Here is a 25,078-nt window from a genome sequence, read left to right on the forward strand (position 1 = left end):
ACTTTTGAAACCTGTTCGAGATTCCCCCGTGATAGGAAACATCAGCTGTGCTGTGACATTGTGTCCTGTGACATGATTAATTCAACGTCTCAGAATAAAGGTGCCCCCAGCTAGCATCAACCACAGTATGAATGAATTTTACATCAGGTTTGAAAGGAAGAAGAGTGAGCCTAGGACTAACATTCTCAACCGATGTTATTTTAAAATGTGGGACCTGGATATTGTTGGTGGGGTCCAGCATTTATTGCCCATCCCTAGTAGCCCTTGAGATGTTTCAATCTCCATGTTGTAGGTTGACCCACCATACCATTAGTTAGGGCCTTCCAGGACTTTGACCCAGTGAGAGTGAAGGAACATATGTTTTCAAGTCAGAATGGCGAGTGGCTTGGATAGGAATTTGCAGGTGATTGTGTACCCATGTATCTGCTGCTGTTATCCTTTGAGTAGTCATGGGTTAGGAAGGTGCTGTCTAAGGATCTTGGGTGAATTTCTGCAATGCACCTTGTAGATGGTATACACACTGCTGCTATTGAGCCTCACTGCTGCAGGGAGTGAATGCTCCTGCCAGTCAAGTGGGCTGATTTGTTTTGGTTGGTCTCGAGCTGCTTGGATGTTGTTGGAGCTAGACCCATTCCGGTATGTGTTCCATCGTTTGTGTCTTGTAGATAATAGACAGGCTTTTGGGAGTCAGGGGGTGAGTTACTCACCACAGTGTTCTTGCCTCTGATCTGCTCTTATAGCCACTGTGTTTCTGTGATGAGTGCAGTTGAGTTTCTGGTTAATGAAAATGCCCAGGATGTTGACTGTGTGGAATTGAGTGAATGTCAAGGGGTGGTGATTGTCTCTTATTGGAGATGATCATAGTCTGGCATCTGTGTGGTGCGAATGTTACTTGCCACTTGTCAGCCCAAGCCTGGATATTGTCCAGATCTTATTGCATTTGAGCACGGACTGCTTCGGTATCTGAGGAGTTGTGAATGTTGCTGAACATTGTGTAATCATCAGCGAACATCCCCACTTCTGACCTTACAATGGAGGGAAGATGGATGGGCCTAGGACACTACCCTGAGGGATTCCTGCAGAGATACCCTGCTGAGATGACTGACCTCCATATTCCAATGTGCTCCAACCTTCCTTTGATACCCATTGTGTCCAATTTTGCTAAAGCTCCTTGATGCCCCATTCAGTTAAATCCAGCCTTGATGTCAAGGGCTGTCACACTCACCTCACCTCTGAAATTCTGGCAGGAATGGTAGGGTGGTGGAGTGACTTCGTTAGTATGGAATAAGTACGAAACTAAGAAATGATCTTGGATCCGATGATGCAGAAAACGTATTGGAGGTAAGAAATAACAAGGGAAGAACACTAATGGGCGTAGTCTCTGGGCCTGCTAACTGCAGTGCTGTTGGACAGAGGATAAATCAGGAGATAGTGAGGAAGTGGGAAAAAAAAGTCAGTACATTAATCATGGTTAAGTTTAATCCTCATGTAGACTGGGAAGATCAAATTGGCAGAGAGTTGCCACAAAGAAGAATTCATACTGTGTATGTCACATTGAGAGAGGCAGTTTATTGCAGGACCAGCCAGTGACTGCTCCAGGAAGATGCAGCATTGTTGTCAGTTTGGGACGGGCTCTTTGTTGAAGGGTAGAAATGCCCTAAAGGAAGTATTTAAAGATTAGGGTTACACTGTTCCAAACGTTTTTTAGGATGAGCTTTCTAACATTTTTGTACAACTATTTTAATTGAAGTTTGAAAAAGTGATTATTTGAATGGCTGCGAATTGAGAGGGGGCAATGTTCGAAGGGACCGGTTGCTGAACGTAATGTGCAGATGCAGCAGGTGTGTGCATCCTGTCAAACCCCCTCAGAATCTCATCTTTCACTCAGATCACCTCGTATTCAATGAGAATAGGCCCAACCCCAGCCCAACCTTTCCTCAGAAAACAAATACCTTTGTCCCAGGGATCAACCTAATAAAGTTGATCAGAACTGTCTCTAATATAAGGATGTCCCTCCTTCAGTAAGGGAACCAAATATCTTCCTGCACCTAATTTGTTCCTCCTCCGAAAACCTTTTTTTTAAAAAATGTTTCTGCCTTTGTGATTTGTTCTACAAAATATTGAGACTGATGAGTAGCGAGTAATATTGAAGTACAACTCACTAAAGCAAAAGTACATCTGTTTGGTGAACTGGGCAGCATGATAGTGGGGTATACAAGACAAGGGTATTGTAATGACAACCCAACCTTAACATGCAGCATTGGTGCTCTCTCCTGCTTGCAGCAACGGTTCTACAAGAACAGCCGAGAGGTCTACCTACCCAAACCGTCCTGGGGCAACCACACACCTATCTTCAGGGATGCTGGCTTGGAAGTCAAAAGTTACCGTTATTATGATCCAAAGACCTGTGGCTTTGATTTTACTGGGGCACTAGAGGACATATCGGTGAGTACAATCTTTCATCAGTTTCTTTAAGACTATTGAGACTCAGAATAGTATGTTTTTTAATAAAGCTAAATTGATGGTCGCATTTACTGTTGAATTGTGAAAAGCAAGAACAGTGCAGTCCCATGTGGTTGATTAGATTCCTTACAGTATGGAAACAGGCCCTTTGGCCCAACAAGTCCACACCGACCCTCCGAAGAGTAACCCACCCAGACCCATTCCCCAGCTCTATATTTACCCCTGACTAATGCACTTAACATTATGGGCAATTTAGCATGGCCAATTCACCTGACCTGCACATCTTTGGACTGTGGGAGGAAACCAGAGCACCCGGAGGATACCCACGCAGACACGGGGAGAATGTGCAAACTCTACACAGACAGTTGCCCAAGGCTGGAATCGAACCCAGGTCCGTGGCGCTGTGAGACAGCAGTGCTAGCCTCTGTGCTGCCCAAACTAATTTAAACTTGATGTAAAACTAATTTACGTGGTCATGGTCCAACTCGTCCATGCTGACCAGATATCCTAGTACTTGGCCTGAATCTCTCTAAATCATTCCCATCATGTACCCATCCAGATGCCTTTTAAATTTGGAATTGTACTAGCCTCCACCACTTCCTCTGGCAGCTCATTCCATAAACACACTACCCTCTGTGTTCCAAGGTGCCCCTAAGGTCCTTTTTAAATCTTCCCCTCCTCAGCCTATGCCCTCTATTTTTGGACTCCCCCACCGCAGGGAAAAGAACTTGATTATTTACCTTATCCATGCCACTCATAATTTTGTAAACCTCTATAAGGTCACCCCTCAGCCTCCGATGCTCCAGGGAAAACAGTCCCAGCCTATTCAGCCTCTCCCTGTAGCTCAAATCCTCCAACCCTGACAACATCCTTGTAAATCTTTTCTGAACCCTTTCAAGTTTCACAGCATCTTTCTGATGGGAAGGAGACCAGAATTGCACGCAATATCCCAACAGTGGTCTAACCAATGTCCTGTACAGCTGCAACATGACCTCCCAACTCCTGTACTCAATACTCTGACCAATAAAGGAAAGCATACCAAACGCCGCCTTCACTATCCTATCTACCTGCGACTCCAATTTCAAGGAGCTATGAATCTGCACTCAAGGTCCCTTTGTTCAGCAACACTCCCGAGGACCTTACCATTAAGTGTATAAGTCCTGCTAAGATTTGCTTTCCCAAAATGCAGCACCTCACATTTATCTGAATTAAACTCCATCTGTCACTTCTCAGCCCATTGGCCCATCTGGTCCAGATCCTGTTGTAATCTGAGGTAACCCTCTTCGCTGTGCACTACACCTCCAATTTTGGTGTCATCTGCAAACTTACTAACTGTACCTCTTATGCTCACATCCAAATCATTGATATAAATGATGCAAAGCAGTGAACCCAGCACCGATCCTTGTGGCACTCCACTAGTCACAGGCCTCCAGTCTGAAAAACAACCCTCCACCACCACCCTCTGTCTTCTACCTTTGAGCCAGTTCTCCCTGTATTCCGTAAGATCTAACCTTGCTAACCAGTCTATCATGAGGAACCTTGTCAAATGCCTTACTGAAGTCCATATAGATCACATCCACCACTCTGCCCTCATGAGTCCTCTTCATTATGTCTTCAAAAACTTTATGCACAAAGCCACGTTGACTATCCATAATCAGTCCTTGCCTATCCAAATGCACATAAATCCTGTCCCTCAAATTCTCTCCAACAACTTGCTCACTACCAATGTCAGGCTCACCGGTCTATAGTTCACTGGCTTGTCCTTACCACCCTTCTTAAATAGTGGCACCACATTAGCCAACCTCCAGTCTTTCGGCACCTCACCTGTGACTATCGATGATACAAATATCTCAGCCAGAGGCCCAGCGATCACTTTTCTAGCTTCCCACAGAGTTCAAGAGTACATCTGATCAGGTCCTGGGGATTTATCCACCTTTACCCATTTTAAGACATCCAGCACCACTGTCTCTGTAATATGGACATTTTTCAAGATGTCACCATCTATTTCCCCACATTCTGTGTCTTCCATGTCCTTCTCCACAGTAAACACTGATGCAAAATACTCAGTTAGTATCTTCCCCATCTCCTGCAGTTCCACACATATGCTGCCTTGCTGATCTTTGAGGGGTCCTCTTCTCTCCCTAGCTGCCCTTTTGTCCTTAATATACTTAAAAAATTCCTTTGCATTCTCCTTCACCCTATTTGCCAAAGCAATCTCATGTCCCCTCTTTGCCCTCCTGATTTCCCTCTTAAGTATACTCCTACTGCCTTAATATTCTTCTAAGGATTCACTCAATCTCTGCTAACTATACCTGACATATGCTTCCCTCTTTTTCTTGAACAAGGCCTCAATTTCCCTAGTCATCCAGCATTCCCTATACCTACCAGCCTTTCCTTTCACCTTGACAGGAATATACTTTCTCTGGACTCTCGTTATCTCTTGCTGAAGGCTTCCCATTTTTCAGCCATCCCTTTACCTGCGAACATCTGCCCCCAGTCAGCTTTCGAGAGTTAGATTAGATTAGTTTACTTACAGTGTGGAAACAGGCCCTTTGGCCCAACAAGTCCACACCGACCCGCTGAAGCACAACCCACCCATACCCCTACATCTACCCCTTGCCTAACACTACGGACAATTTAGCATGGCCAATTCACCTGACCTGCACATCTTTGGACTGTGGGAGGAAACCGGAGCACCCGGAGGAAACTCTCACAGACACGGGGAGAATGTGCAAACTCCACACAGTCAGTCGCCTGAGGCGGGAATTGAACCTGGGTCTCTGGCGCTGTGAGGCAGCAGTGCAAACCACTGTGCCACAATGCCGCCCACAAACCTAATACCATCCAAATTGGCCGTTCTCCAATTTAGAACTTCAACTGTTAGATCTGGTCTATCCTTTTCCATCACTATTTTAAATCTAATGGAATTATGGTCACTGGCCCCAAAGTGCTCCCCCACTGACACCTCAGTCACCTGCCCTGCCTTATTTCCCAAGAGTAGGTCAAGTTTTGCACCTTCTCTGGTAGTTACAACCACATACTGAATCAGAAAATGTTCTTGTACATTCACAAATTGCTCTCTATCTAAACCCTGAACACTATGGCAGTCCTGGTCTATATTTGGAAGGTTAAAATCCCCTACCATTCGCAACCTAGTATTCTTATAGATAACAGAAATCTCATTACAACCTTTCTCACAATTTCCTGCTGACTATTGGGGAATCTATAGTACAATTCTAGTCAGGTGATCATCCCAAACCTATTTCTCAGTTCCATCCAAATAACTTCCCCGGATGTATTTCTGGGAATATTCTCCCTCAGCACAGCTGTAATGCTATCCCTTATCAAAAATGCCACTCCCCCTCCTCTCTTGCCTCCCTTTCTATCCTTCCTGTTGCATTTGTATCCTGGAGCATTAAACTGCCAGTCCAGCCCATCCCTGAGCCATGTTTCTGTAATTGCTATGATATCCCAGTCCCATGTTCCTAACCATCCCCTGAGTTCATCTGCCTTCCCTGTTAGGCCTCTTGCAGTGAAATAAATGCAGTTTAATTTATCAGCCCAATCTCATTTTCTGCTTTGTCCCTGCCTGCCCTAACTGTTTGACTTGTCCCTTTTCCCAACTGGACCAGTATCCGATGGACCTCTTTTCTCACTATCTCCCTGGATCCCTACCTGCCCACCGCCCCCACCCACCCCCCAACCTTAATAGTCTAAATCCTCCCGAGCAGTTCTAACAAATCTCCCTGCCAGTATATTAGTCCCCTTCCAATTCGGGTGCAATCCGTCCTCCTTATACAGGTCACTTCTGCTTCAGAAGAGATTCCAATGATGCTAAAATGTGAACCCTTCTCCCCTCCACCAGCCCCTCAGCCATGCATTCACCTGCTGTATCCTCCTATTCCTACCCTTTTAAGCTCATGCCAATGGGAGTAATCCAGATATTACTACCCTCGAGAACCTCCTTTTTAAATTCCTGCCTCATTTTCCATATTCTTCCTTCAGAATCTCATTCTTTTCCCTTGCTATGTCATTACCTCCAATGTGTACACCGACCTTCTGCTTAGCCCACTCCCCGTTGAGAACATTCTGCACTTTGTCAAAGATATCCTTGATCCTGGCACCAGGGAGGTTACACGGTTGGCCACTGAAACGTCTGTGTGTACCTCTGACTGGAGAGTCCCCTATTACAATCGATCACTTGGAACTTACGTACCCCTCATTACATTAGAGCCAGTCTCGGTACCGGAAACTTGGCTCTTCATGCTACATTCTCGAGAGTCCATCACCCCCTACATTTTCTAAAACAGCATACTTGTTTGAGATCGGGGTAGCTACAGGAGACTCTTGCACTACCTGCCTCCCTCTCTTACCTTTCCTGGTGGTAACCCACCTACCTGACTGTCTCTGTGGTTTTTCTCCCTTCCTATAACTGCCATCCATCACACCCCCTTGCTTCTGTAGATTCCTTATTGCCTCTAACTGCCGCTCCAGTTTTAATAACTTGGATGCGGAGATGGGAGATTTTAATGTTTGTATACTAATCTTGTTGGAGGAGAAGCAAATCACTTTTGCTTGTTAGTGTTTCGGAGCGATAATATCTCACTTCATTTCCTCACATTGCACTCCCATTACCATGAGTTCAGTCTGATTGTAAACTCCAAATGCATCCTTGAACTCACCGAAAACCTTTGACTATAATGTTGGATGATCTTCAAATGCTTAGTTTGTATAACAAGGATAGATCATTGCAGCTATCTGACATTTGCTGTGATCCAGGACAATTTGAGGCCTAGGATCTCCAGAAAGGGGAAAATAAACTCCTGACGGGGCACGACAGATGCTGAATTATATTGTATAGTATTCCAGTGATTCATAACAAATTGCTGTCAGTTTGATAAAGAGATGGAATGACCTTTTGGTTGACATCAATTTGTGACGTAAAATGACGTAAAATTTTTACACCTTCTCACATGACATCATTTATATCCGATTAAGCATCTCTGATGAATAGGTGACTCTGTGTGCAAGCAATGTCAACATATGACCATCACACAAACACAAAATTCCTCGATTCAAAACACTGTTTTGAACTGAGGAATTCCGGGATGACCTGTTCTGTTTTGTTATTGAAATAATAGCTGTGGTGCACAGATAGCTTTACTCTAGTTCTGTACTGAACAACAATTAGATTAGATTCCCTATAGTGTGGAAACAGGCCCTTTGGCCCAACCAGTCGACACCGACCCTCCAAAGAGTAACCCACCCCCCCGCTGACTAATGCACCTAACAACTATTGAAAATTTAGCATGACCAATTCACCTGACCTGCACATCTTTGGAATGTGGGAGGAAACTGGAGCAAACCCACGCAGACACGGGGACAATGTGCAAACTCCACACTGACAATTACCCGAGGCTGGAATCGAACCAGGGTCCCTGGCGTTGTAAGGCAGCAGTGCTAACCACTGAGCCACCATGCCACCCCAGTAGTAAACTTTAAATTCCTAGCAATGGACCAAAGGATTCCAGCTGATGATGTAAAGTTAGCCAATTCCAGATGAAAGCACAAATATGCTGCACGCTCCTGAATATCCTGGGAGCCACATCCTGAACGGTGATCTGAGAATTCAGGACTGCGCAGAGATTATGTTGGGAATCGTGAGGAAAACATCACCTTGTCGTCAGGGGTTTCAAATGTTTGTGCCTTAAAAATATGAATATATTTGAGTATATTTTGACATTCCAGTTTTGTTTTTCCTGTGCCTGTTGCAGAAAATTCCAGAACAAGCTATCATCCTGTTTCACGCTTGTGCGCACAACCCGACTGGGGTAGACCCGAGGCCTGAGCAATGGAAGGAGCTGGCGATGATGGTCAAGGTGAGAGATGGGCCCTGGCGGGTTTCAAAGCACCGGGTTTTGCAGCAAACAGTTTTTTCCCACATCCGTCTCAGTTGAGATGGTGGGAATGTGTCGGAGCCCCTTTGAAGCTCCTCTTTGAATTAAAGTCCCACCACATTATATCTAATTTATCCAGTAATTCACCATTTAAAGTTGACAGTTGACATTTTCCTTCAACTATGTTATTAAAATAGTGACAGTATATTTATTTAATGTTAATAATTTACGTCTAATACTATTTGCTAAACCTCCCACGTGGCCTGCGTCCTCTGAAGTACTTCTTGCCATGCTTTTGCTCCTACACTCAGTCCTCCTGACCTTCCTGCCACTCCTGCCCCTGCACGCCCTCACAGAATCCCTAGGTGGAAACAGGCCATTTGGCCCAACAAATCCATATTGACCCTCCAAAGAGTATCCCGCGGACCCCATTTGCTACCGTATTACTCTACATTTACCCCTGACTAATGCACCTAACCTACACATCCCTGAACAATACGGGTAATTTAGCATGGCCAATTCACCTAACCCGTACATATTTAGATTGTGGGAGGAAACCGGAGCACCCAGAGGGAACCCAGCAGACATTGGGAGAATGTGCAAACTCCACACAGAGTCGCCTGAGGCTGGAATTGAACCCGGTTCCCTGGCGCTGTGAGGCAGCAGTGCTAACCACTGAGCCAACGTGCCACTCCTTACAAACCTCCAGCCCCGTTCTCACCTTTAAAATCTCTGGTGTCCAGTGTCTTCTGGCTGCTGTTCTGATCTCGCACTGAAGCCCCTGGGCTCCACCTTGTGGCAGAAGTTAGTTAGTGCAACTCACCAACCTCTGCCAATAGATGGAAGCTGGCCAATTAAAGCCAAGTAGGTTTGATTTTAACACTTATATTTATTTTAAAGCTTATTTATTTATAAATGGTGACATTTGAGAATATATTCCCTTTTAACCTAATTATAGAATCCCTAGTGTGCAAGCAGGCCATTCAGCCCGTCGAGTCCACACCGACCCTCTGATGGACTGACTTGCTCCTACGTCTTATGGAGTGGCACTGGCAAAGGAACTGGGGTACTGGGTTAAAATCAAATCCCATCCAGATTTACCCGGTCTCTGTAACCCTGCATTTCCTGTGGTGAATCCACCTACCCTGCATGTCACTGGACTGTGGGATGAAACCCACGCAGACACGGGGAGAACGTGCAAACTCCAAATCACCCACAGTCACCCGAGGCTAGAATCGAACCTGGGACCCTGGTGCTGTGAGGCAGCAGTGCTGACGACTGAGCCACTGTGCTGCCCCTATTTTGTATGTGTTGTTTTCTGCTGAGAATGCTGCTGAAGTACCTAACAGTACAGCATTTCTTTTATGTTGTGTGATTAATCTTGCTGTAATAGGAGACAAGGTGCAGTAATTAGCATGGTATTACATATAACTGTTTAAATAAAGTGCTATCAAACCAGTTGGTAAACGGAGCTGAGAGCTTCTAACTTTGTTTTGCTGTCCAGAAAAGAAACCTCTTCCCATTCTTCGACATGGCTTACCAGGGTTTTGCAAGTGGAGATGCTGACAGAGATGCCTGGGCTGTGCGCCATTTCCTTGAGCAGGGGATTAACATAGTTCTGTCACAGTCCTATGCCAAGAACATGGGGCTGTATGGTAAGTAAATATCCCCGGATTCCTGTCCGTTTGTTCATGCAGTTTGGGTTGGGATTGAATGGTTCCAAATGTGTATGAATACCAACTTGCGAATTAATTGTCTAGCTGCCTTCCCTTTGGGTTGATGTTTCCCTCCTCTTGTAGTCTGTCCGAATTAGTCAGCGTTCCTGTTGGAGAGGCAAATTGACAGCTCCGTACCCCAGTTCCTTTGCCAGTGCCACTGCCACTCCATAAGACGTAGGAGCAAGTCAGTCCATCAGTCCCTTCAATGACATCATGAGTGATCTGATCATTCTCAGTTCTTTTCCCTATAACCCTTGAAATTGTTTACTGATTGAACGTCTGTCTATCTTAGCATTGAATATACTCAATTAAACAGCTTCTGCAGCCCTTTTTCACAGATTCATTACCCTCTTAGAGAAGAAATTTCTTCTCATCTCAGTCTTAAATGTATGACCCCTTATTCTGAGATTATGCCCTCTGCTCCTAGACTCTTCCACAAGAGGGAACAACCCTTCCACATCTACCCTGTCAAGTACATCAAGAAATGTGTAAGTTTCAATAAGATGACCTCTCATTCTTCTAAACTCCAATCAGTACAGACCCAACCTACTCAACATCATCTCATCATGAAAATTCCCCCTTTATCCAAATCCTCTGTCTAATTCCACTGTTTATATTATTATACTTTCCCAAACACCACGGGCTCTTAACCTTATGTGTCGTACCTTATCGGCTGCCTTTGGGAAATCCAGATGATTTCTGCTACTCTTCCTTTGTCTTGTTATCTCCTCAAAACAATTCTATTTTATAAGAGGCCTAATGTGTGTGGTACCTTATCAAAAGCCTTCGGAAAATCCAAATATGTTACAGATATTGCTTCCCATGTTATCTATCCTGCTAGCTACCTCCTCAAATAATTCTGTCAAATATGTGAGCCGTGTTTCCTCTCCATGACCCCGTGCTGACTCAACTTGTTCAGATTGTGTGTTTCGAAGTGCTCTGTTACTGTAACAGACTCCAACGTTTTCCTAATAACAGACATTAAGCCAACTGGCCTATCCTTGCCTGTTTTTGTCTCCTTCTCGTTTCAAGTAAAGTTGCTGCATTGTAGTTTTCCAAAGCTATGGGACTTGTTCAGATATTTATCAGTGCATCCACTATCCCTGTAGCTGCTTCCTTTAATATCCTAGAATGCATCCCATCAGGTCCAAGGGACTTACTGGGCCTTAGTGATCGTTATTGTGTTTATTTCCTCACCTCCTTTTGCCCCATAATTATTTAGTCATTTTGGAATGCCGTTAATGTCTTCTACTGTGAAGACTGTTGCCAAGTATTTATTCAGCCTCTCAGCCTGGTTCCCCATTATTGTTTCCCTAACCTTGCTCTGTAAGGGGCCTGTTTTCAGTTGGTTTTGCTTTTCCTCTTTATATATTTAGAGAAACTCTTGCTGTCTGTCTTGATACTACCTACAAGTTTACCTCCTCTTTCACTTCTTTGTTTTTTTTTTGGTCAACTTTTATTGGTTTTAAAACGTTTCCAAATTCTCTGGCTTACCTCTAGCCTTTGCCATGTCCTATGTTCTTTTCTTTCAGTCTGATTCCGCCCTTAAATTCCCTGGTATTCTAACATCCAAACACTGGGAGATGTGTGGAAGCGAATATGATGGATACTGTTCTTTCTGAATTGTTCCTCCGTCAGTGTGAGGTGATGCACTTCGGAAGGAGAAAAAGGATGAGGGAGTAGTTAATGAATGGCAGGACACTGGGTAGCTTAGAGGAATAGAGGGATCTTGGGTAATTATTTACAGATTCCTGAAGTCGGCAGACCAGGTGAATAGGATAGTTAAGGAGGCAATATGAGATACTTGCTTTCATCAGTAATGGCGTAGAGTATAAAAGCAAGGAGGTAATGTTGGAGTTGTACAGAGTATTGGTCAGCCGATCAACAGGAGCACTACATGCAGTTTTGGTCACCTCACTACAGGAAGGATCTGATAGCACTAGAGGGGGGTACAGAGGAGGTTCACCAGGATGTTGCCTGGGATACAGATGTTGAGCTATAAGGAGAGACTAGGTAGGCCTGGATTGTTTTCTTTAGAGCAGAGAAGACTGAGTGGGGACAAAGACTGAGGTGTGTTAAGTTATGAGGGGTATGGACAGGGTGAATAGACAGCAGCTGTTCCCCTTGGTTGAGGGGTCAGTCACAAGAGGGCATAGTTTTAGGGTAAGGGGAGGAGATTCAAAGGGGTTCTGGGCAAAAGTGTTTTCATTCAGCAGGTGGTGGGAAGCTGGAAAGTGTTGCCTGGGAAGGTAGAGGAGGCTGGAAACTTTACAGCCTTTAAAAAAAAATTTTGGATGAGCACTTCAAATGTCCTATATCCTTGAATGTGATGGTAAGTACAGGAATTTGGAATTAGCACGCCTTTAGCTGTAGTTAGGTCAGTGCTGGCTCAATGGGCCGAAGGGCCTTTCTACGCTGTCTGACCCATGACTCTTTGTGACTGTGCCTGCTGCTTGCTATGTGCCTCACTGCTGTGAAAGGGCAAAGTGATTGTTTCCAAGCTGGCATCACACTCTCTAGGACTCTCAGTGACTTCCCTTCATTCATGAGGTTTGTTCAAGGAACCTGCAGGGTATTCACCCACTTGAGTGAGTGGTTTCTGCAGATCCTGTGCTGATCTAATGTTCACCCAGTGAACTTTCCAGGTCACATCAGTCATCTTCAGTGATCTGCTCATCATTTGTTGTGGGGCTGAGGGTAGCGTTGATATCAGAATCCCTACACTTGGAGGGGAACTTTAAACCATCAGCCAGTCATATGTCCTTCTGATCACTGTCTGCTATGTGAATGTTCGCTCAGTACAGATTCTGCTGTAACACAGCCCATGTTCACTACCCTACAGTATTCCTTTAACAAGTTCATGCATAAAGGATAGCAACTCTGAGCTCTGCTAGTGTCCGTAGAGAGCGATCCCAGCTTGGAAACACTCCTTTTAGAAATATTGGGTTCAAGCAGAAAACTAGAAACTGAACTCTTCACCTCTGTACGATATTAATGCTAAACTGCTGAATAGCTTTCGAAGGCTTCAGCTGTTGTTCTGTCCTTTTGACAGTTTGAGCTGTAGGGAGAGGCTGAATAGGCTGGGGCTGTTTTCCCTGGACCATCAGAGGCTGAGGAGTGATCTTATAGAGGCTTATAAAATGATGAGGGGACATGGATAGGGTGAATAGGCCAAGATCTTTTCCCCAGGTTAGGGGAGTCCAAAACTAGAGAGCATAATGTTTAAGGTGAGAAGGTCAGGATTCAAAAGGGACCCAAAGGGTAACTTTTTTCACGCAGAGGGTGGTGCAGGCATGGAATGAGCTGCCAGAAGAAGTGGTGGAGGCTGGTACAATTACAACATTTAAAAGGCATCTGGATGGGTAAGTGAATGGGGAGGGTTTAGAGGGACATGGACCAAGTGTTGGCAAATGGGAGTGGATTAATTTAGCAGGTCTGGTCAAGTTGGACTGAAGGATCTGTTCCCATGCTGTCTAACTATGTGACTCGATGAGTGAACTGCAGAGGGTTAATAGGGCTCTCTCACTTGCAGGTGAGCGTGTCGGTGGATTCACGGTAATCTGCAGCGATCCCGATGAAGCGAAGCGGGTGGAATCGCAGCTGAAGATCCTGATCCGGCCCATGTATTCAAACCCACCAATTAACGGAGCCCGTATCGCTGCTGCCATCATGAACACAGCAGAGCTCCGAAAAGAGTGGTAAGTCTGACTCAAAGACCAAGAGCATCTTTCAGGTTTACCTGCAGCAGCTGCTTTATCTAAAGAACCCACCACCTCACCTTGAGTTTAAAAAGAAATCCTGAGATGGAGCAATGGTTCAGCTGATTGAAACCAAAGACCTTGAGTGCCCTTCAGATGTGGTTCAGTGGGGAGTGCTCTGGGCCATTGAATCTGAACCCAAATCAGACTTCACTGTGTGCTACGGAGGGAGTGCTGCACTGTCTTCTACTGGGCTCTAAACATTTAATTCCCAGCAGTGATTACACTAACTTGGGGTGAATTATTAACAAGAGGTTGCACAAACCCAGGATTGTATCCCTGCAGTTTAGGAAGTTTCAGGTGGCTTGGACCAAAGTTAACAGATAGGATAGGGAGACTAGCTTCACTATTTGGGGAAGTCGTACCAAGGGATGTCGCCTGTAAGCTAGTTTCTCAAGTGAAATTCAGAAGACACTTCCACATGCAAAAGGGTGTTTCCACAATATTGGAATACTGCATGCAATTCTGACCTCCCTGCTATAGGAAGGAGGTTCAGAAAGGGGGCAGTATTGTGTCTCAGTGGTTAGCACTGATGTCTTAACAGCGCCAGGAACCCAGGTTTGAATCCAGCCTGGGATAGCTGTCTGTGTGGAGTTTGCACATTCTCCCCGTGTCTGCATGAGTTTCCTCTGGATGCTCCGGTTTCCTCCCATAGTCCAAGGATGTGCAGGTCAGGTGGATTGGCCATGCTAAATTGCCCATAATGTCCAGGGATGTGCAGGCTAGGTGGGTTAGCCATAGGAAATGCAGGGTTACAGGGGTAGGGTGGGTTTGGGTGGGATGCTCTTTAAAAGGTTGGTGTGGACACAGTGGGCCGGATGGGCTGCTTCCACACTGTAGGGATTCTGTATAAAAATGTTTTACAAGGCTGTTGCTGGGGTTTTGAGAGTTTGAGCTATCGGGAGAGTCTGAGTAGACTGGGGCTATTTTCCCTGGAGCGTCAGAGGCTAAGAGGTGACCTTATAGAGGCTTATAAAACCATGATGGGTGTGGATAGGGTAAATAGGGTTTTTACCCCAGGGTGGGGGAGTCCAGAACTAGAGGGCAGAGGTTTAAGGTGAGAGGGGAAAGATGTGAAAGGCATCTAAGGGGCAACTTTTTCACTCAGAATTTGCTGTGTTATGAAATGAGCTGCCAGATGAAGTGGTGGAGGCTGGTACAATTACATCATTTAAAAGGCATTTGGATGGGTACATGAATAGGAAGAGTTTAGATTACATCCCTTGCAGTATGGGAACAGGCCCTTTGGCCCAACAAGTCCACACCGACCCTCGAAATAGTAACCCACCCAGTCCCATTCCTCTGCCCTACATTTACCCCTGACTAATGCACCTAACACTATGAGCAATTTAGCATGGCCAATTCACCTGACCTGCACATCTTTGGACTGTAGGAGGAAACCGGAGCACCCAGAGGAAACCCACAGACACGGGGAGAATGGGCAAACTCCACACAGTCAGTTGCCCGAGGCGGGAATCAAACCCTGGTCCCTGGTGCTGTGAGGCAGCAGTGCTGACTACTGAGCCACCATGCCACCCCAATTAAAGGAATATGGGCCAAATGCTAGCAAATGGGACTACGTTAGGGTATCTGGTTGGCATGGACGAATTGGACCAAAGCATCTGTTTCCGTGCTGTATATCTTTATGATTCTACATGACAATTGACACTAGCTCAGCGTTAGTTTTAAATCTGTGATGGAGAGCTGTTTATATTGGTTAAAGTTTTGAAAGGATATAGAGCAAAGGTTGTAGATTTGCTGTGACTGTTGAGTGAAAGAAGAGGCATGAGGGCTTAAGTGGGAGCCTCTTCTTCCTGTTATTAAAACAAAAAGTGCCTGGCCTATGAGCAGCATCATCTGTGGAGGCGACATCACCGTCTAGCGTGGTCCCTCTGAGGAGTGAAAGTGAGGCGGGAGGGCAGAAGACGTACTTGAAGCCAGATACCTCCCACTGTTCTGTTCTTGAGTGAACCATTGGCCCCCATTAGATGTCCTCTGTACTTCACGTCAGGTGTAGCTCAGGTTTTTGCAGGGAGAGCGCGTCACTCTGACAAAGAGATGTTCTCTGTTTCTGGGCAGTTCTCTCCCAGGCTGCTGCCAGTAATACAAGAAGGTTTGGAGCCTGTTCTCAGTCCCCAGCTGGACCTTTTTAAAGATTGTCCCTAATAGATCCATTGAAGTATTTTACAAAGCCTGAAACTTGAAGAAATCCTCTGCTGGATTTTCACAGAGTTGGCAGGTTGAGGGTTTAGTAAGAGGACAAAGTTTTCTCTTCCAGCACATTTGGATAATTTTCCAGTGCGGTTGGCAGTGACTGCCAGGAAATGGTGCTTTGATACTTCAAGGAATTTTAATGACCTCCTTTTGGGTTTCTGTTCAGCTGGACAGGCTCACTCACCCGTGTGGCTGCAATGTTTCACTCCTGTGACCCTGTATGATTCCTTGCGAACACACCAGCAAGTCAGTGAAATTACGTAACGTCTGCCTAATGCTGCTGTTAAACATGCAGGCTTTATACTCCATACAGCCATTATGATCATAAGACATAGGATCAGAGATAAGTCATTAATCTATTGGGCCTTCTCCACCATTCAGTGAGCTCATGGCTAATCGGATAATCCTCAGCTCCATTTCCCTGCATTTCCCCCGTAACCCTTAATTCCCTTATTAAAAATCTGCCTGCTGAATACACTTCATGACCCAGCCTCAACGGCCCTCTGTGGTAAGGAATTCCACAGATTCCCTGCCCTCTTAGAGAAGAAATTCTTCTCCATCTCTACCTTAAATGTGCAGTCCCTAATTCTGAAATGATACCCTCTGGTCCTAGACTCTCCCACAAGGGGAAGCAGCTTCTCTTCATCACCCCTGTCAAGCCCCCGAAGAAATTTGAATGGTTCAATAAGGTCGCCTCTCATTCCTTTAATCTTCAACGAGCACAGGGCCAACCTACTCAGCCTTTGCTGATAAAGTCCTTCCTACCCAGTATCAACTTTGTCAACCTTCTCTGGATTGCCTCCAACATCAGTCTATCTTGCCTTAGTTAGGCAGTCCAGAACTGTTCAGTGTTCCAGGAGCATTCTGATTAGTGTCTTGTAAGTTTTAGTGACACCTCCCTACTTTTTATTCCATTCCCCTTGAAATAACGGCCAATGTTCCACTTGCCTCCCTATTACCTGTTGAACTTGGATGCTCACTTTCTGTGATTCGTGGATGAGGACTCTCAAACTTCTCTGTTCTACAAGCTTTCTGCAGTCTTTCTCTGTTTAAATAATATTCAGCTCCTCTGCTCTTCCTGCCAGAGTGCATGCCCTCACATTGTAGGATGAGCTAAGATTGGACTGAAGGTTAGGTAGTTTGGATTCTTCCCCTCAATCTGAAACAGTCCACAAACTGGTCACATTAGATTTTCTTTTGCCATTTGGTTATAGAGGCCACACATGATCTGCATCTGAGCAGTTGAGCCAGGTACTGGTAGTCCATAGACCCATAACACACACTGTCCTTCATTTGGCATGGATTGAAGTTTCAGACTAAGAGAAGATCTTCAGAGAATGTTTCCGAAGCCTCACGTCAATTCCGATCTTCAGCTGGAAGTGCTCGATTCTCTGTGAATGATGCCTGAAGTGGAAAACGTATTGTTCTCCAGAAGTAGCATTCCTCACCTTGATGAGCATGTTTTAAAACCAATTGAGTGATTCTGTTCTATAGTAGAAGGGAGCCTGGTGTAGAGAATGATCCACTGCTTGTCTTTCCCCTGCACAGGCTCGAGGAAGTGAAGGGCATGGCAAACCGCATCATCAGTATGAGAGAGCAGCTGGTGTCAAACCTGAAGAAGGAAGGCTCAATCCATAACTGGCAGCACATCACCGACCAGATCGGAATGTTCTGTTTCACAGGGCTCAAACCCGAACAGGTAATTCACATTCAGCTCTTCGAGACCATCTCATGGGGCAGCTGTGGAATTGATCACACACCGTCATAAGTGATGATGGCGTACAACCTGGAAAAGTGTGAAGTCATTCACTCTGCAAGGTCAAATTTGAATGCAGATTCCGGGGTAAAGGTAGGAATCTTGGCAGTGTGGAGGAAGAGAGGGATCTTGGGGGTTCCTGTCCATAAATCCTTCAAAGTTGCCACCCAGGTTGATAGTTGAGAGTGTAGTGCTGGAAAAGCACAAGAATTCCTGATGAAGGGCTTATGCCCGAAACGTCTATTCTCCCACTTCTCGGATGCTGCCTGATCTGCTGTGCTTTTACAGCACCACACTCTCAATTCTGATCTCCAACATCTGCAGTGCTCACTTTCGCCCAAGTTGTTAGGTTTGTTAAGAAGACATTGAGGTTTGGCTTTGATTAGCAGGGAGAAAGTGAGGACTGCAGATGCTGGAGATCAGAGCTGAAAATGTGTTGCTGGAAAAGCGCAGCAGGTCAGGCAGCATCCAAGGAGCAGGAGAATCGACGTTTCGGGCATGAGCCCTTCTTCAGGAATGAGGAGAGTGTGCCAAGCAGGCTAAGATAAAAGGTAGGGAGGAGGGACTTGGGGGAGGGGTGTTGGAAATGCAATAGGTGGAAGGAGGTTAAGGTGAGGGAGATAGGCCAGAGTGGGGTGGGGGCGGAGAGGTCAGGAAGAAGATTGCAGGTTAGGAAGGTGGCGCTGAGTTCGACGGTTGGGACTGAGACAAGGTGGAGGAGGGGAAATGAGGAAACTGGAGAAATCTGAGTTCATCCCCTGTGGTTGGAGGGTTCCTAAGCGGAAGATGAGGCACTCTTCCTCCAGCCGTCGTGTTGCTATAGTCTGGCGATGGAGGAGTCCAAGGACCTGCATGTCCTTGGTGGAGTGGGAGGGGGAGTTGAAGTGTTGAGCCACGGGGTGGTTGGGTTGGTTGGTGCGGGTGTCCCAGAGGTGTTCTCTGAAACGTTCCGCAAGTAGGCGGCCTGTCTCCCCAATATAGAGGAGGCCAAATCAGGTGCAGCGGATGCAGTAAATGATGTGTGTGGAGGTGCAGGTGAATTTGTGGCAGATATGGAAGGATCCCTTGGGGCCTTGGAGGGAAGTGAGGGGGGAGGTGTGGGCGCAAGTTTTACATTTCTTGCGGTTACAGGGGAAGGTGCCGGGAGTGGAGGTTGGGTTGGTGGGGGGTGTGGACCTGACGAGGGAGTCACAGAGGGAGTGGTCTTTCCGGATCGCTGATAGGGGAGGGGAGGGAAATATATCCCTGGTGGTGGGGTCCGATTGGAGGTGGCGGAAATGACGACGGATGATACGCTGTACATGGAGGTTGGTGGGGTGGTAGGTGAGGACCAGTGGGGTTCTGTCCTGGTGGCGATTGGAGGGGCAGGGCTCAAGGGCGGAGAAGTGGGAAGTGGAGGAGATGCGGTGGAGAGCGTCGTCAACCATGTCTGGGGGGAAATTGCAGTCTTTGAAGAAGGAGGCCATCTGGGTTGTTCGGTATTGGAACTGGTCCTTCTGGGAGCAGATGCGGCAGAGAATGAAGGAATTGGGAATATGGGATGGCGTTTTTACAGGGGGCAGGGTGGGAGGAGGTGTAGTCTAGGTAGCTGTGGGAGTCGGTCAGTTTATAGTAAATGTCCGACTAGCAGGGGGATTGAGTTGAAGAGCCGAAAGGTTATGCTGCAACTCTGTAGAGCCCTGGTTAAACTTGGAATATTGTGTTCAGTTCTGGTCATCTCATTATAGGAAGGATGGGGAATCTTTAGAGAGAGTGCAGAGGAGATTTACCAGAATGCTGCCTGGACTGGAGGGCATGTCTTATGAGGAAAGGTTGAGGGAGCTAGGACTTTTCTCATTGGAGAGGAGGAGGATGAGAGGTGACTTGATAGAGGTGTACAAGATGTTGAGAGGCATAGATAGAGTGGATAGCCAGAGACTTTTCCCCAGGGTGGGAATGGCTGTTACGAGGGGGCATAATGTTAAGGTGGTTGGAGGAAGGTTTAGTGGAGATGTCAGAGGTCGGTTCTTAGTGCTGGGTGTGTGGAATGCACTGCCAGCAGTGGTAGTAGAGTCAGATACGTTAGGGATGTTTAAGTGACTCTTGGATAGGCACATGGACGTTAATCCAGTAAAGGGTATGTAGGTTAGTCTGATCTTAAAGTAGGATAAAAGGCCAGCACAACATTGAGGGCTGAAGTTCCTATACTGTGCTGTACTATTCTATGTTCTTTGCCGTGTGGTTGTGGGACAGTGCTGGGGGAGAGAAGGGGAATGTTCAAAATAAGGGACACAGCATGAGGCCATTCCCCACAACCAGAAGAGGTGTTAATTTTAAATCTTAGGTATGGTTTTTGTTAAGCAAAGCGATATTGTCCAAAGGCAGGTATATGGAGTTAGACCACAGATCAGCCAAGATCTCATTGAATGGTAGTACAGGCTCAGGGGGCTGAATGGTCTACTCCTGTTCCTATGATTACTTCTTGAGTTTAGAAGTCTTAGAGGTGAAATTAATTAAGATAATTAAAGGTGTTTGCTGTGATTAAAAGGCTTGGTATGATGTTTGCACTGTGCGTCCTGTTAGTTGTTAGGTGAGGAATGTTTGAGTGATTGTCACGGTGGGGAAACCCGAAATGCTGGCACTGTCTGTTGTTCCTAATGCCTTGAGCTAGGACTTGTTTCACCTGGAGAAAGGTACTTGGAATTCCATGTTTATTTTCTGTTACTCAATGAAGTGAGCTAATGGAGTTTATTGTGTGTTTCATGACAGGTAGAGCGGCTGACAAAAGAATTCTCAGTTTACATGACCAAGGATGGTCGAATCTCTGTGGCTGGAGTCACCTCTGGCAATGTGGGCGACCTTGCACACGCCATCCACCAAGTCTCCAAATAAAACAGCGAAGGAAGGGGAAGACCCGAGAGCGGGAAACTCTGCTTTCAACCACAGCCAGAGCCAGGAGTATTTTGTTCAGAGTTTAGCAGTCAGCTACTGTTACTATCTGCCGGATGTTCAGTACAGAAAGGTCCAGTGTGAGGATGGGGCTGGAATACAGCCTTCCAACACTTCAGGGAGTTCATTGGAGAGTATACGGCTGGCTAACTGAGATATTAACACTCTCGGTGACTGCAGCTCTGAATTCCCTCTGAATCCACTAAAGATGAGAATTTTCGGGTCTACTTTGCAAATTAGCTGTGGCTGAGTAAAACACCTGCTCCCTACCCTTCCTCAAAGACTCTGCCTTGTACAGCTGACACAAGTAAAATTTCCCTTTGCGATTTGTCTATCCCAAGCCCCTGTGCTAACTCCCTCTCTCTGTCCCTGCCTGATTTGCTTTCACCACAGCCCTCCGAATGAATCGGTCACCTGCTTGTTTGCGTTTGACCCCTACTAATTCACTTGTTAGGTCCACACTTACTGTCAGCAGTGAGTATTGCCTTCCTGCAGCTTGCTTCCTCCATAATGCTTTCATCAGTATCACGTCAGGCACTCTCCTATGTTACGTAGGTGCAACGGTCTTTGCTTTGAGTCTTTGAGGCTGGTCATTTGGCTTCACATTTGTTCTTGAATTGGTATTGGTCATAAGGACTGACCCAGGAATCGTGCGATCATGCTCTGTATAGGTTGTAGTCTGGAACTGCAACAGATTCTTATCATGGTAGAACTGGTTAGTGGTGTGTGGTTGACCGAATGAAAATGTTTGACCCTGCACGTGCCAAAAGGCAGCGCAGTACTTGAAAGTCCAGGGCTCTTCCAGCCAAATGGTACATGGCTGTGGTGGCAAGCTCAGATTTGCTGCACATTGTTAAATTTTGTTTCCAATCTAGGCTCTTAGAAACCTGTACTTATGCCTCAATAAAATGGTTCCTTTAATGATCAGTACCAATTAACTTCGGTTCCCTGTGTGACCTGCATTGTTTTCTGTGTTGTTTTAATGCATCCCACTGCTGCTGATGTGTGTAGTGATGGAGGTGGAAGTCAGGGTGTTACACACCTGAACTGCAGCCAACAGAACAGAACAACAAAACATCGGAAGTAAGAGCTGGAATTGACCACTTGTGGCTGATTTGGGCTACAACTCGGTTTGTTCCCAACATCCCTTGATTCACCCAGACACTAAAAACACACACTATCGTTCTTAATAAGAGGATGCTGAGAGCAGTCTGTCTTGGGTTTCTTTACTGAGAGAGTAGTAGGGGCATGGAATGCACAGCCTGCAACAGGAGTAGATTCGCCAACTTGAGGGGCATTTAAATGGTCATTGGAAAAACATATGGATGAAAATGGAATAGTGAAGGTTGGATGGGCTTCAGATTGATTCCATAGGTCGGTGCAACATCAAGAGCCTGTACTGCGCGGTAATGTGCTGTGTTCACTCTAAAGTGCTGAAGGGGACATGACTAATTTTCAGTCAGATTTTCGGCTTTGTGTCAGTTTCAGAATTTCCATAACGCAGGCTCCGGCTGCCGCCTCTTTACCGTGGACTTGCAACCCCTTTACACAGCCATTCCCCCATCAGGATGGTCCCAGGATTCTCCACTTCTTCCTGGAGAAAAGGCCTGATCCACTCCTGTCCACTACCACCACCCTCTGGCTCGGTGAGCTCGTCCTCCCCCTGAACAACAACTCCTTTAACACCCCTCACTTTCTTCAGGTCAAAGGGATGGCCATGGGTACCTGCATGGGTCCCCCTGTTCCAACTCCTGCTCCTTACTCCGGTGTATCAATGATATCATCAGTGCTGCTTACCTCTTCTTTGGAATTGGAAAAGTTTATCAATTTTGCCTCCAATTTCTGCCCTGCTCTCACCTTCACCTGGTCTATATCTGACTCCTCCCTCCCCTTCCTTGACATCTCTTGTTTCAGTTTTTGGGGATAAGTTGGCTGCCAGTGTCCATTACAAACCCACCGACTCCAATATTTGCCCTGACTGTACATCCTCACACCCTGCTTTCTGTAAAGACTCCATTCCTCTGTCTGCTTCACGTCTGTTCCAATGATGCCAACTTTGACAAGGGGGACTCCAAAATGTCTACCTTCTGCTTCAACTGAGCACTCCCCACTAGCAGGGAATTTCCCACCATTCAGCCTTTACCCCTTTCCTTCCCTCCTGCAGGATCCCCCAGTCCTCACTTGTCATCCCACCACTTCCAAAAGGTCATACATTGCCATATCTGCCACCTCTCTGCTCATATTCCCTCTGTCAGCATTTGTCAGGCACCGCTCACTCTGGGACAGTCTGGTCCACTCCTCCCCAAGGTATCTTCCCATGCAATCGCAGAAGGTGTAACTCCTGCCTGTTTACTTCCTCCCTCCTCACTGTCCAAGGCCCCGGACACACCTTCCAAGTGAAACAGCAATTTACTCAGTCTGGTCTACGGTACTCACTGTTCACAATGTGGTCTCCTCCACAATGTTACATTGATGAAATGCAGACTGAGCCACCACTTTGTGGAAAATCTGTATTTTAATCTGTAAAAATGTCCCTCAGCTTCCAGATGCCTGCCACGTCCAAAAGACCACTGTGTTTCCCCATTCACATCTTGCTGCGGTGCTCCACCGAAGCAGGCTGGAGGAACTGCATCTTATTTTCCACTTGGGACCCAGCAACCTCTAGGGCTCAATATTGAGTTCAGTAATTTTAGAACCTGAACAGCTTTCTCAATGTCCTTTACCCACCTCCACACCCCTGACCCTGTCATCACAATACAGAAACAGACCCTTCAGTCCAACCAGTCCGTGCTGACCATAATCCCAAACTAGTCACAGCTGCCTTTGCTTGTCCTATACCCCCCCAAACATTTCTTATTCATTCCCGCCTCAGGCAACTGTCTGTGTGGAGTTTGCACATTCTCCCCGTGACTGCGTGGATTTCCTCCGGGTGCTCCAGGTTCCTCCCACAGCCCAAAGATGTGCAGGTTAGGTGAAATGGCCATGCTAAATTGCCCATAATGTTAGGTGAAGGTAAATGTACAGGAATGGGTCTGGGTGGGTTGCTCTTCGGAGGGTCGGTGTGGACTTGTTGGGCCGAAGGGCCTGTTTCCACACTGTAATTAATCTAATCTAATCTATTTATCCAAATGTCTTTTAAAACATGATAACTGTACCCACGCCCACTATTTCACACATGTGTGGAAGTTTATTCCACACATGAACCTAATGTCCTTTTTAAAGCTTGTTCCTCTCACCTTAAAAATATGCCCTTCATTTTTTAACTCCCCAACTCTTGAGAAAAGACCTTTGCGGTTCACCTTATCCATACCCCTCAGAATTTTGTAAGCCTCTGTAAGGTCGCCCTCAACCCCCTATGCTCCAGTGAAAAAAGTTGCCAGCCTCTCCTTATAACTCAAACACTCCATTTCTGGCAATTTCCTGTAAATCTCTTCTGAACCCTCTCCAGTTTAATAATAGCTTTCTTTTAAGTATAGCCAACCATTTCCACCTGCTTACGGTTCCCATTATCAGCTTTTCTTTCTCCTGAATGTGTTGTTATCCACTCTTTTGACATTCTCTCTCATGGGCTCTGATTCCATCTATTGTCTCACTTCTCCTTAACTTCCCCATCTTCATAGACGCCACCTTTGATCCTAGCTAATGTGAGTTCTAAAGAAACAAAATGTTGACCCTGCTTTCTTTCCACAGACGTTGTCAGATCTGCTGAGTTTCTCCAGCAATTTTAGTTTTTGTTTCAGATTTCCAGCAGCCACAGTTCTTCGTTTTGTTTCAGTCTTTTTTGGCTCTTCTGAGTAAAACGATTTTATTTTGTCCCAGGTTTTGAGGTGAGATGCGTTTGGGAGTAAGACTTTTCACACTCATTCGTTAATGATAGAAGAGTCATTGGCCCGTTTCCATACTGTGGGGATCCTATCAGCCCATCAAGTCCACACACTGACCTTCTGAAGAGCATCCCACTCAGACACAATCCCTACTCTATCCCTATAACCCTGCATTCCCTGTGGCTAATCCACCCAGTTTGCACATTCCTGGACACTACGGGGCAATTTAGTCTGCCCATTCCACCTAACCTGGACCGTGGGAGGAAACCCACACAGACACGGGCAGAATGTACAAACTCCACACAGACCGTCACCCAAAAGTGAAATCAGACCTGGGTCCTTGGTGCCGTGAGACAGCAGTGCTAACCACTGAGCCACAGTGCCATCCATGGCGTAAAATGATGTGTGGGCAATCGCTGACAAATACAGGCTTCCTAGAAATATGACAGTATCCTGACAATTTCCTGTACTCTGGTACAGTACAGAAGTGAGCATTTGGCCCATCAGAGCTGCGCTATCA

At 46.1% G+C, this 25,078-nt stretch overlaps 1 protein-coding gene across 1 annotated transcript in view; it reads left to right on the forward strand.

Annotated features, from left to right (window-relative positions):
• The window catches only part of got2a (glutamic-oxaloacetic transaminase 2a, mitochondrial), a 47,899-nt gene extending 26,227 nt beyond the window's left edge, over positions 1 to 21,672 (forward strand). The window contains exons 5-10 of the mRNA XM_072547588.1: positions 2,284 to 2,445; positions 8,238 to 8,342; positions 9,865 to 10,015; positions 13,611 to 13,776; positions 17,599 to 17,749; positions 20,555 to 21,672. Coding sequence (XP_072403689.1) covers positions 2,284 to 2,445; positions 8,238 to 8,342; positions 9,865 to 10,015; positions 13,611 to 13,776; positions 17,599 to 17,749; positions 20,555 to 20,677 — 858 coding nt within the window. The 3' untranslated portion in view covers positions 20,678 to 21,672. The remainder of the gene's footprint in view (positions 1 to 2,283; positions 2,446 to 8,237; positions 8,343 to 9,864; positions 10,016 to 13,610; positions 13,777 to 17,598; positions 17,750 to 20,554) is intronic.
• The last annotated feature ends 3,406 nt before the right edge of the window (positions 21,673 to 25,078 follow it).

The sequence above is a fragment of the Chiloscyllium punctatum genome, chromosome 26, assembly GCF_047496795.1.
Source record: "Chiloscyllium punctatum isolate Juve2018m chromosome 26, sChiPun1.3, whole genome shotgun sequence".
NCBI lineage: Eukaryota > Metazoa > Chordata > Chondrichthyes > Orectolobiformes > Hemiscylliidae > Chiloscyllium > Chiloscyllium punctatum.